The following is a 12062-nucleotide window of genomic DNA, read 5'->3' on the forward strand; positions in this document are numbered from 1 at the left end:
CCAAGATGGTGAAACCCTGTCCCTACTAAAAATACAAAAATTAGCCAGGCGTGGTAGCATGCACCTGTAATCCCAGCTACTCGGGAGGCTGAGGCAGGAGAATCGCATCAACCTGGGAGGCGGAGATTGCAGTGAGCTGAGATCACGCCATTGCACTCGATCCTGGGCAACAAGAGCGAAATTCCGTCTTAAAAAAAAAATTCCTCTGACCTCTGATGCTGAAAATAATGTAAATTCTAAATGCAGTCCAGATGTGGCTGTAGACATTCTAGAACCCCAAGGCTCCATAATTGCCTTCAGTTTTAGGCAGAGTGGATGGGTCACTGGGTCATGCTAGCAGAGCATGTGCTTGCTTAAGGAGGTTGATTTTTTTTTTCAAATAATCTCTATTTTATTACAAGAACATTTTTAAAGCATATATTTTAACTCCATACCCTTCTTCTTTTTTTTATAGGCATAAACAGTTTTCAGGATTGAAAACTTCCTGAAATTTGGATTATCTTAGCCTTATTTTGACATCATTATATGCTATAGCCCTCTGTGTTTTCTTGTAGATACCACGATTATATTAAACATGTTCTTTTTTGTGAGGTATTGAATCTGAGGCTGAAATGAAGAGGTATTGATAAGGTTTGTTTTGTCTAGAATGCCCTTCCCATGTTTGCATGAACTATACTTCGTCTATTATTCAAGATATGTTTTAAAGCTTTCTTTTTTTCATTAAACCCTCTTTAACCTCCTCCTACATGGAAGTGCATTGAACACAGACTCCACAATCAGTTAGACCTAGTTCTGTTTGTGGCCCAGCATTTGCTGGGTGGGTGATGCTGGACAATTCATTTACTTCTGCCTCAGCCTTCTTCTTTGACAAGTGGAGTTGTTTTCTTTTTGCTTCTCACTTCCACCATTTCCACCTCTCCTTGCCTTAGGGCGGAGAGGAGTTACTAGCAAAAAGACTGGCAGGCAGCATTGCCTGCTCTTTCCTGATCACCATTGCTGATGATTGGCATTTGTATTTTAATACGATGTCCACACTCTGGAAAGGAATAATCTGGAAAGAAGACTGGGAAGTAGATGGTTTGCCTGTGTCATCACCACATTTTCCCTGTTCCCTGGGGTGGTGTACCTGCTCTTGTAATCTTCTTTAATTTCTGGAAGAACCTGGCTTCGGAAGGTATTGTGCTGTAGGTTTTCCCAGGAGTTTTGTTTGCTTTAGAGGTTCTTAACAACCATCATTGCCTTGGAGCCTTTGTCAACATTTTAGGCTTCCTTGTACTAAACAGATTTGCTTGTCGGGCCACACTTGTGCCTTTTCCCTTATTCTCACCAGGGACTTCCTTCACTGGGCATCTGGCTGGGATTCTTGTTGCATTAGTGCACACTCAAGGGCCTCTGAAGAGTATCATGGAAGCATGTGCAGGCATTTTTTTCCCCTCCAATTATTTGTTATCCAGGACAATGATACTACTTCAATTGTTCAGGCCAGTCTGGATATCAGGATCATTATCTGTATGGCAGGTCAGGTTGTTATGAAGAAGCACCCAGGAGCTATGATGTATACATAGCAGGACTGAGAGAAGAGGAACAGCTGGCTAGAGCATGAAGAGCCAGCCTCTGGGATCGAGGAAATACCAGGAATAGCTCACTGTCTTGCGGGCTTCTTCTCTCAGAAGAAATGAGACTATAACGGCTTCACAGGTTTGATAGCCAGTGAGGTGGCACAGCATCTTGGGAAGACATGGTCCACTTGTGTTATTATTACTCATCGGATTCGTTCCCCACTCAACTAGTTCATTGTAAACTAAAGCAAAGTATGTTGTTAAAAAAAAATCAACTTGTATTTAGCTTTTTACAGAGTGAAGTGAAAGTCTGTTTTAAATGTGGGTTTTAACTTTAATAACTTCAATGTTTAAATGTGGCAAACTCACAAAAATATCATTTGAAATGTTAATTATCTAAACTTCTTGTACACTTAGGTAGTTTTGACAATTCTGAAAACTACATTTTTAATTTTAGCTTTTTTTAGGTCCTCTGAGGATGTCAGATTTTGAAAGAAACTCAGGGAGGTTAAACATTCTGTTTGAGAGCAGTCTGTCTCATGTTGGCTTTGTTTCTTTGTCTACATATTTATAATATTTTACAGATTATTATATAATATTTATTATTTTCATTTGATATTTTAATACATATTGTTTAAATAAATGAATTAGTGTTTGGGTATGATTGGGTATGATGAAACAAGAGAGCATAATGGCATAACTAAGTGTGAGCAGCAGATTTATATTGGGGGTGATTCACATGTAGGGCCCTCAAAAGGAAGAAATGAGAGTATGATCTGAAATACTTTTGTTGCTTCCAAAATAATCTTCTTTGCTAATGAGAAATTGGCTTTCTAGGGTGTGTTAAATTTTGTGTGTGTGAAAGAGGCCTTGATAAAATCAATCCAAGTTTAAAATCATCCAATAAGAGATTTCTTTCTTGGCTAAAGGTCTAGGTGCTTCTTTTTTAAATAGCTGCACTTTAGGGAACTCATGTTACGTTAGTGCCAGCCAGCTGGACACTCTTAAATTGCTTCAAATGGTGTACTAGAGGATAATGCTTTCTCTCTAATAACAGTGGAGTTTTAGAGATGATTTGTGTCCTTTCATAGGGGAAACAACTCCTAATTTCTCTGCCACATTTCCAGTTTAGGATTTAAATTGAGATATGTTGCTACATTCTGCTAAAACAATTTTCAATACGCATTTGAGCTGGTGAAGTGAAAACATTTTCAAACCAGTTTCCTTGAAGATTTATCAAGCAGTTTTGTTGATGCATCTTGCTTTACTTCTTTTACCTATCAAAGAAATAAAATTCCAGGCTAGGCAGCAGTGAAGGCCTTTGAATCTGTGTGAGCATGTCAAAAGCATTTTAAGAAGAGCAAAATATTTAGAGGAAGAATTTGGAAAAGCAGCCTTAAGGGATTTAACACATTTTTCTTCTTCTAATTCAGTCTCGTGTTCATCCCTCTAATGGAGAAAGGTCATTAATGGATAAGATTTGCTACGCCAGCAAAGGCTTTCAGAAACAAAATGGTTTTCAAAAATCCAAGCCTAAGGAAAACACTGGTTTGAATTTGGAAGCTTGAAAATACATTTGGAGAAGGTTTATGTGCAGTAGAAATTATACTCATTCACTTAATATTATACATATCTATTTATAATCAAATTGTATGTAAGTTTGTTGTATTCTTACACATTTTTGTTTTGGAGAAGTTAAAATAACGAATTGGCTTGATAATGAGGACTGAAATAATTTGAGACTGTGGAAGTTCCATATAACTTTCTAGGCAGACAAAATGGCTGATCAGAATAGCATGACAGAAGTTTAGTTATCCTGTTACCCGTCTGCTATTTTTACGCCCCCCAGATCTAGGCCAAGATTGTTTACCTTAATTGTTGTGATGTGGAGGTTAGTAAGTGTGGCAAGTTTGTTACATTTAAATCTCATAATTGAAAAGCCACAGGCAAATTCTTGTTTTTTTACCAAATTCCTGTCTAGTAGAAAATAATAAGTATGTCTGTTTGTATGTGTGTGTGTCTGAAAAAAGGAAAATGCAAACTAGTCTTTGAAATATGTATACCCTTTCCCCCATTTTTAACTGTATCAAGAGAATGAATGCAGAAGTGTATTTATTAACTTTGAAGTATTTTTGAAACATTTGGATGTTAGAAAATGTATTGTTTACAGACGAATAATTTATCTGTTACTTGGACTTATATTCTGACATTGACTTGACCCATAAAATAAAGACTATTGTTGAAACATTATCTTATTCATTTTTACAAACATAAGAATGGGAATCCATAAATTTGATTTCATTGTATATGTGATAAAATGGAAAGATTATTGTCATTTGATAAGGTAAAAGTGCTCATTTCTTTGTCCACTTTATATCTGGGGAGAAACCTACATAGTATGAGATATTTTAATATGTTTTTGAAATAAGAAAGTTAAATGCTCTGGAAATAGGTTGAGAAAATGTAAAATGTAGTGAGATTTCTTATAATTTTTTCCTTTTTTATGGCCTCAAATTCTTAAGTTGTGTGAATGTTATCAAATTAAGATAATTTAATACTTATTTATGACCTTTCTATATTTGTTATTCATAGGATTAAATAAAACTGCATATAACCAGATTTATAAAAATACATCCTTTTTAAGGTAGTGGGACAAATAATTGGATTTTTCAAATGCCCTAAACAGTGATATTTAATATTAAATTCATTTTGGTGAGGCTGGTATAGCGCCTTCTTCAGGTTGATGTGTGGTGGTAGCCTTGTATTCTGAGTATAATCTCTGCTGTGTCCCTCTTTGATATGAAGATGGCAAAGGGTCATTCAGTGTGTAAGCACTTTCTCTTGGTTAATAAATGGCTTATGTGGCCTTGATCGGATAATATAAAGCTTGAAATAGGGATTGTTGCTGTCTTTGCTGTCCTTTCTTGAAGGAAGGTCACCTCTGAGCACCATTAACATCAAGGAGTTTCTTAAACAGCAGTTTTGTTTTCTATACCACTTGCTCCCTTAGTGTCTTGGAGAAGGTCTCCAATTACCTTTATGGAGTTGTAAATGCGTTTTTTTTTCTTTTTTTTCCTGAAGCTGCTGCTATATTTATTCTGGGAATGACCTTTTAATTACAAACTCTCCTTCCACAAAGGGGTGAGGACCAAAGACCACAAACTGGGTGAAGTGGTAGATGAATGTCTAATGATCCTAGTAGAGGTTTGTGAGCAGGTCTGTATTTAATGTGGAATCGATGCTGGAGGGCCAAGCACACCTGGGCCTCCTCCATTATTATTTTGCTGTTCCGATGTGGGAGGCAGCCCAGCAGTATAAAAGGTGGCAGAGGAGGCAGGACACACATATGGATGGAGCCACACCTTTCTGCACTGTTGTAGATACTCCTTGGACAGCTTTCTGAACAACTGATAGAGATTGTCAAAATGCTGTTTTGTAGGCTTTAAGACAACAATGACTCTTTTACTGGCTTTAACAGAAAATCGAGTGGTGATGGAAGAGAGTATGATCTGAAGAGGTCCAATGGACATTTATCTGCCTTGCTTACACTTTTACTATAATCATTATAACAAGCTGGACACCAGCTCTTTATCAAGTGATTGTCATTTATATTCACTAACCTTTACAGTACTCTTGCAAACTAGATATTATTTATCCCTATTGTACAGATGAGAACCGTGAGGCTAGGCGATGTTATAATGACCCAAGGTCACACAATAAATGGATTGGGACACTGTCTATTTGGTTCTAGAGAAAATCCTTTTCTCTTTTTGTTAGCCACATGGCCTTCTTATGTGTAACCAAATCCTTCTACCCATCTTTAAAAAGTTCAGGGTGGTCAGTCTTTTAAAGTAACTTTTCATTTTTTATGGCTTATAAAATTAATTTGTAATCAAAACCAAAATTGATAATGGTTTTAAATTCTTCTGATTTTTCTACCTGTAAAAGTTTGTATAGATCAAGATCATTAAAACCTCATGTCAATCTTACTACAGGAAAATGGGTTACAAGATTGACCATAAACCTTATGCTGTCATTCTAGAGGGTGTAGGACCAGTATGAAGAGGGAGGAAGTCACGAATTCCTGAGTTTTTATTGGATAACTTTAATTTTTGTTTTGAACATGAAGACATTTTGATTATGCTGAAATTTTACTTCAACAAAATGTAGCAGAAAGTGCTGTGGGTACTAGCTGGAAAGTAGGTCTCTGATTCGATCCCATAAACCTGGATTTGGTCTCTGATGGCAGGACTCCGGGGCTTAGGGTGAGACAGCCTGGTCCCTTGGGAAAGGTGCCCGAGCCTCCCTCTGTTGTAGGCAGTGTTGGGCTCCATAGGTGAACCGGGCAGTCATCACATTCTGCATCAGCTGCGCATCATTGTGCTCCAGGAGCTTGACTAATAGGACTATTTTAAACTCTTCGAGGATAGAGATAACCTTATTTGGTGCTTTACTAAAGGTACAGACTCTCATACTTTTTCCTTCTCTTTCTTTTTCCATTCCACAGATGAACACAATGATGTACAGAAGAAAACCTTTACCAAATGGATAAATGCTCGATTTTCAAAGGTAACCGACACTTTCAAAAACTTTGATGGTTCGGATGCGTCATTCTGATTGAAGGAGTTTGGTTGGAAGTGCAGTAAATTTTCCCCAGGAAATGTTACCTAGCAGAAGTCTTCTAAGTATGCAGATACATTTATTCTTCTTTTATTCTCTCCCAAAATACGTTTAAATGGAAATTCTCACATACATAGTTTATGGGACGCTATTGACTTTTACCTGGCCTTCTCCAGATATTTAAGGCAACAATTAGCTGCTTTCGATTCTGCAAATCCTGGGTACATCTGGGAAAGGATATATCATTGGCAAAATTTTTGTGTTCTCTTGGTTAAGAGGATTATGATTTCATTTTGCCTGGTTAAAACCAAATGTTATCATTCAGGAAGTCTTTCTACCCTGTCAAAAATATTTATGGATTTTTATTCTTGTAGATGTGGCTAATAATATTTATCTGCCTTGTGGTTTTTTTTTTTTCTCGTGTACTTCCTTAATTCCATCCCCCCTCCCCCGCAAAGATCTGCTCTTAGCATTTCTGACTATTTAGAATATAATCAATGCTTTGAGCAATAATTTTTCTTAGGGGCAGACCATGCTGAAGAGAGGAATTGTCAGTGCTATTTTCAAATCTGTTCTAATATGATTATCTCTTAGTTATTGGTGTTGGAATTTTGTGCACTAAGCCTCAGGTGGGAAGAGAGTTTTCAGGGTAACAGATTGTGTTACTCTTCTATAGCAAGATGAAAAATAGAAGTTTCTCAGAGAAACACTGTTATGGTCTTTTAAACAGTATAAAAGCTATTTTAATGAAGACTTGCTTTTCAAAATTTTTGGTTGCTTTTCGAAAGTTGTAAGGTCAGGGAGACAAACATTGGTATTTCCTGAGGAAAAAATGAGGATATCTTAAGGTTAGTTTGAGTAGCAGCATAGTTTAAAAAATGACCCACATCCCAATATTTATAGTTGGTTATTTGATTTCACTGCTTCTTAGGCTTTACAAGTTTATCTTGAGGGATATTTTATCTTGCCTGTGAGTATGTAAGGAATGTGAAAATTAACTTTGACAGAGGTTTAAAAATATAGAGAATTAGAACATAAAGGTGCTTGCATAATTGGCAGTTATATGTGTAGGATTATTCCAAAGCACATGTAGGCATATTTTGGTACATTTTAATTTGTTTTATTCCAGAGACACAGGTAACATATGTGCATCTCGGGCTTAACATGAATAAAAACTTTTGAAGTATTCATCTGCATGTGACCATTTTCCAGAGAATGTAGTTTTAGTAACTGGGAGTCTGGATATGAGGTGCTTTATTCCAGTGGTTTCATGATTGCTCGTATAAGTAAGATTATTCATCCTGGTTATTCATGAGGATAACACGGGAATTGTTTAGATAGAACAAGTGAAGCAGTTTTTAGCAGCTTAATTTAGTCTTTGGGGAAGAATTGCCTTAGAACTAATTTTGAAGATTGTTTTGAAAGCATTAAACTTGGTAGACCTAAGTTTAGAAAGCATTTGAAACTGGGTAAATTACTTTTTACCTATTTATGACAATGGAGAGCAATAGGTAGTACGATAGGACATGGAAAGGGTTTGCAGAGGAAGAGAGATGAGAACTGAGAAAGAATAATTGAAAAGAAAGTTCTCAATGTTTATGGCGGGTCATTGACACCTTTAAAAAGACCTCACATAAAACAAACTCTGGTAGTACCAGACTAGTTTATTAAACGAACTTGATATTTAAATTTGTACATGTATAATGTCTATTATTTTGCAATATAAATGGGGGCTTTAAGTCCCATGTAAATTGTTTGCCCTGGGATATTTGTATTTCTTACCAAACTACTAGAAAAGACTTGGTAATTTTTATCATTTTTAGTAAAAGTTATAGTTATGGAACACAGAACTTTGACCTAAAAGCTTTTAGCTAAAAGTGTCTGTGTTCGTGTTTGGAGATGGTAGTTTCTGAGCTCAGTTTCTGTGTTAGTGTTTGGAGATGGTGTTTGGAGAAAAACTACCAAAAGTGGGATGACTCTGAAAACTTTTATTTTCATCTAGCAAGAAATCAAAACCTAGAAGGAATTTGTCTGAGAAATTATGAATATTTGGAGATGGGAGGCTCATGGCAGTGACACTAAACATTCACATTATTTTTTCTTTCCTCTGGCTGTCTTAAGACCATAAGCTGAACTGCTTCCAATTGGGGATAGTGAAAGAGAGAGTAACACATTTCTAGACCGGGAGATTTCCATAGACTCCCATGTGGCTTAACCCTTGCTGAGCTGGGGAAAGACTGTATTTGTGCCTGGTATTACTAGGTAATGCAGACGCTAGAACAAGAAAAAAAAAATCCCATTGAAGGGAATGAATTTTTTAAAATCCGTGTCCTTTGGCACATTGTGGTGAGCTTTACAATATAATTTTTCAGTGGGTCCACTACTCCCCTACAGTGTGGGTTCCTAAACAGAGCAACAGGGCCCCTGTGCTGAGAAATCCAAACAGACACTGATGGCACCTTCTGCCATTTAGGAATTTGTTTTAAAACAGGCATTTGTCTGGATATTTCCTTTGTGGCTTCCTTCCCATCAAAAGTCTCAATCAAACATCGAGTCTTGTTAATTCCAATATGTACATATATTCAAAATTGTCCACTTACTCTATGTAGAGTGACATGTCTCTTTTCTAAGTCATTGTTATTGGTGTTGGAAAAAATGGTGAGAGACTTTACAATGGGCAAGAAAGACTAGTGGGTGTCCTGTTAGCTCAGGCATCTGAATTATCTCTGCCTTTAATTATTTTTGAGCTACATTACAACTAGGTAAGTTGTGGAAAATAGGTATGCAAGTGATTCTTATCCATAAAAATGAAAATTATTTGGAAAGCAGTTAATTATTGCTCCTTGGATAGACCAGTTTTTGCATCTATTGCAAATCTACTTCAGTTTTCATCTTTCTTATATAAAACATGTGTTTTTAAAAATTTTCCCCTGAACTGTTTGTAACACCTTATTGGGTCCCTCATTAATTAATGAGTTAAATAAAGTCTTTAACACACATTATTATCACATTGGTTTGAGAGTGATAACCTTACCTTGTTTGAAAATTATCGTTGAATACATGGACCACTGTGAGAATCTGCTAATTGGTTCTTCATTCCATGCCCCACCTTCTCCATCTCCCTATCCTTTTTGTTTTCTTTTTTTCTTTTTTTTTTTTTTTTGAGACAGAGTCTCGCTCTGTCGCCCAGTCTGGAGTGCAGTGGTCCAATCTTGGCTCACTGCAGCCTCTGCCTCCCAGGTTGCAGCGATTCTCCTGCCTCAGCCTCCCTAGTAGCTGGGAACATGGGTGCATGTCACCACGCTCAGCTAATTTTTGTATTTTTAGTAGAGATGGGGTGTCACCATGTTCGCTAGGCTGGTCTTGAACTCCTGACCTCAAGTGATCTGCCTGCCTCAACCGCCCAAAGTGCTGGGATTATAGGCGTGAACCACCGCACCCGGCCTCCCCTTCCATTTTCAAGAGAGTATCTATAGTGTTTCTAAAGGGTAAACCTGAATACGTTTTTCTCTTCTGTAAGCTCTTTCATTGGGTGCCCATTGTCCTTTTTTAAAAAAACAAAATTAGAAATTGAAATTGTACATATTTTTGATATATAGTGTGATGTTTTGGTCTTACTTGGTTCTTAACACTCTAAATAGCTACCTTCCAATTTACTCCTAATTTTATTGTACTTTCCTTTCGCTCCCTCTTTATGCTCCAGCCACGCTGTCTCTGCTTACCATCCCGGTGGCCTTCCTGGCCTTTGCACACAGTCCTTTCTCTATCTCTTCCTGGGCAGCTCCTACCCTTCCTTCTTGCCTGAACTTAAATGTTGCTTCCTCAAGGATCTCTTTTCTGAGCTTCCAGACTAGGGTAGAAAAGCTGTATACTATCAAAGTGTTATGATTTGAAGCACTTACCATACTGTAATTTAAATAGTTGCCAGTCTTTTTTCCTAGGTTAGGCATAAGCTCTGTGGGTGCAGGGACTGTCTATTTGCTCATTGGCATATCTTTTGGCATTTAGTAGGTATCCAGTAAGGTATTTGTAGGCTTAATAAATAAATGAATGACAATGACATAGACATACAGTAAATATGCCTAATTCTATATGTTCACAAGCCACTTGGGGATGGTTGCATTGGAAAGAGACAAGAGTAGAGTTTAGGACTGAGTGCAACATGGCATGAATTGTGCTATGTCCTGGATATGAATATAATGCATCAGGGCTTTTGCTGCATTTTTCACAAAAATAAGCAAATCCAGCTATCCAGACTTTCCCTGTTTACCTGATTTCTTGGAGTTGTGCTGCAGTGATTGTTAAATGACCACTTGGACTTAATGTATATTATTGTTTTATTTACCCAGTACAGTTCTTCACATAGGATCTAACTACTACATTCACTGTGAAGAAAAATAAGACTAGAAACTTAAGGCTAGCACAATTCTTTTCTTGATAAGGGATTTGGTAAAGAACTTGACAATAATATTGGTCTAAAACCATCTTTTAATTTGTAACTGTATACGAATATACAGTAGCCAAGACAGCACTCACTCAAAATATGTATTCTTTTTGCCGCAAATCCTTGTTAACATATCATAGAGTATACGGTGCTTTGGAATTCAAGGATCCTGAGAAGTCATAGTGTACAGTGAATTATGGCTCTTGGATTTTTTAAAACTTATGAAGAGCTCAAAAAAGTGATTATCTAAAAAAAGCAAAAAGTTAGGAAATTAAACACTTATTTCTGGATATCCTGCTCATTTATTTATGACCTCGGGCAAATTATTAGTCAAATTTTTCAGGTCACCTGGTCTACATTTCTATAGCCATAAGACACAATTGGTCATTATTACCTGCCTTATATCATGAAGAAATATTGAGGCATTGCTGTGAAGTGTATAGGAGATGATAATTACTTAGGAATGCAAAATAAAAAACCTATCAGGTACCTTGAATTTGTGATATTCCTGATCTGTGGATCTGTGCCACACATATAAACAGAAAAAGGAAAAAGCATTGGCTCATTAAGCCCACGTTCTTCCATTGTATGGTGCATATGACTTGAGTTTTTTGCCCCTTCTAAATTTCAGAGCCTCTGGTTTGTTAGCCGGCCGGTCTCCCAAGGGAGGCAGCAAAGGCCTCATTGCTTTGCTGTTGGGAAATTTGCTCTGACTTTGAGCCTGCATTTTCTTTGGCTGACTTTCAGAGCTGCTCATCTGGCAGAGCTGAAAACATACAAATTGCATAAGTTATTTTATCAATTTGGTGAGACAGTTCTCTAAAGAGGCTTCACAAATAAAGGTTAGGTAGAAAATATGCAAACTTAGAAATGCTGGACTTGAGTTTGTGCAAATTTCTGCTTTTCTCTTTTCTAAGACACAGATGAGCCAAGTTTTCATGTAAGTTACAATTCCAAATTTGAAATTTAAATTGACAGAACCTAAGAGAGAAAAGCTATGAAGCATTTTTTTTTATGGATTCCAATATGGAGAGCTATTAAGGTGCTTTCCTTTAGGAGACAATGAGACATTGCTTTTAGATATTGTTTTTGTACTTTTTTCGTGTTGGAAGTTAATGATCACTAAAATAGGGGTGGGAAAAGATGAGGAGAGAGATTTGTACAGGAGGTGCAATAAAAGGAGCCCAAACCCTTTTCCACCTCTAGGTGTTCAATCTTCTCTTTAGTACTATAAACAGGCTGACAGGCTTCCTATGTGATGATAAATACCATCTGTAGTAGAGGCTTGAGGTTGAAGAGCTACACACTGGGTCTGCCATTGGTTTATTTCATGAGTATGCATATGGCAACTCAACTGATTGTTTTAGGAGCCATTCACATTCAAGTAGTTCCTTAAAAAGAAGTGTGAATTTGTGTCTATTCACTAATACCTCTAAAAA

The 12062-nt window shown here is 36.9% G+C and overlaps 1 protein-coding gene across 2 annotated transcripts in view; it reads left to right on the top strand.

Annotated features, from left to right (window-relative positions):
- Positions 1–12062, top strand: part of UTRN (utrophin) — a 581550-nt gene that overhangs the window by 108955 nt on the left and 460533 nt on the right. For both annotated transcript variants that reach the window (XM_025381643.1, XM_025381644.1), the window contains exon 3: positions 6067–6128. In XM_025381643.1, the coding sequence (XP_025237428.1) occupies positions 6067–6128 (62 nt within the window). The remainder of the gene's footprint in view (positions 1–6066; positions 6129–12062) is intronic.

This window comes from Theropithecus gelada, chromosome 4 (genome assembly GCF_003255815.1).
Source record: "Theropithecus gelada isolate Dixy chromosome 4, Tgel_1.0, whole genome shotgun sequence".
Classification (NCBI taxonomy): Eukaryota; Metazoa; Chordata; class Mammalia; order Primates; family Cercopithecidae; genus Theropithecus; species Theropithecus gelada.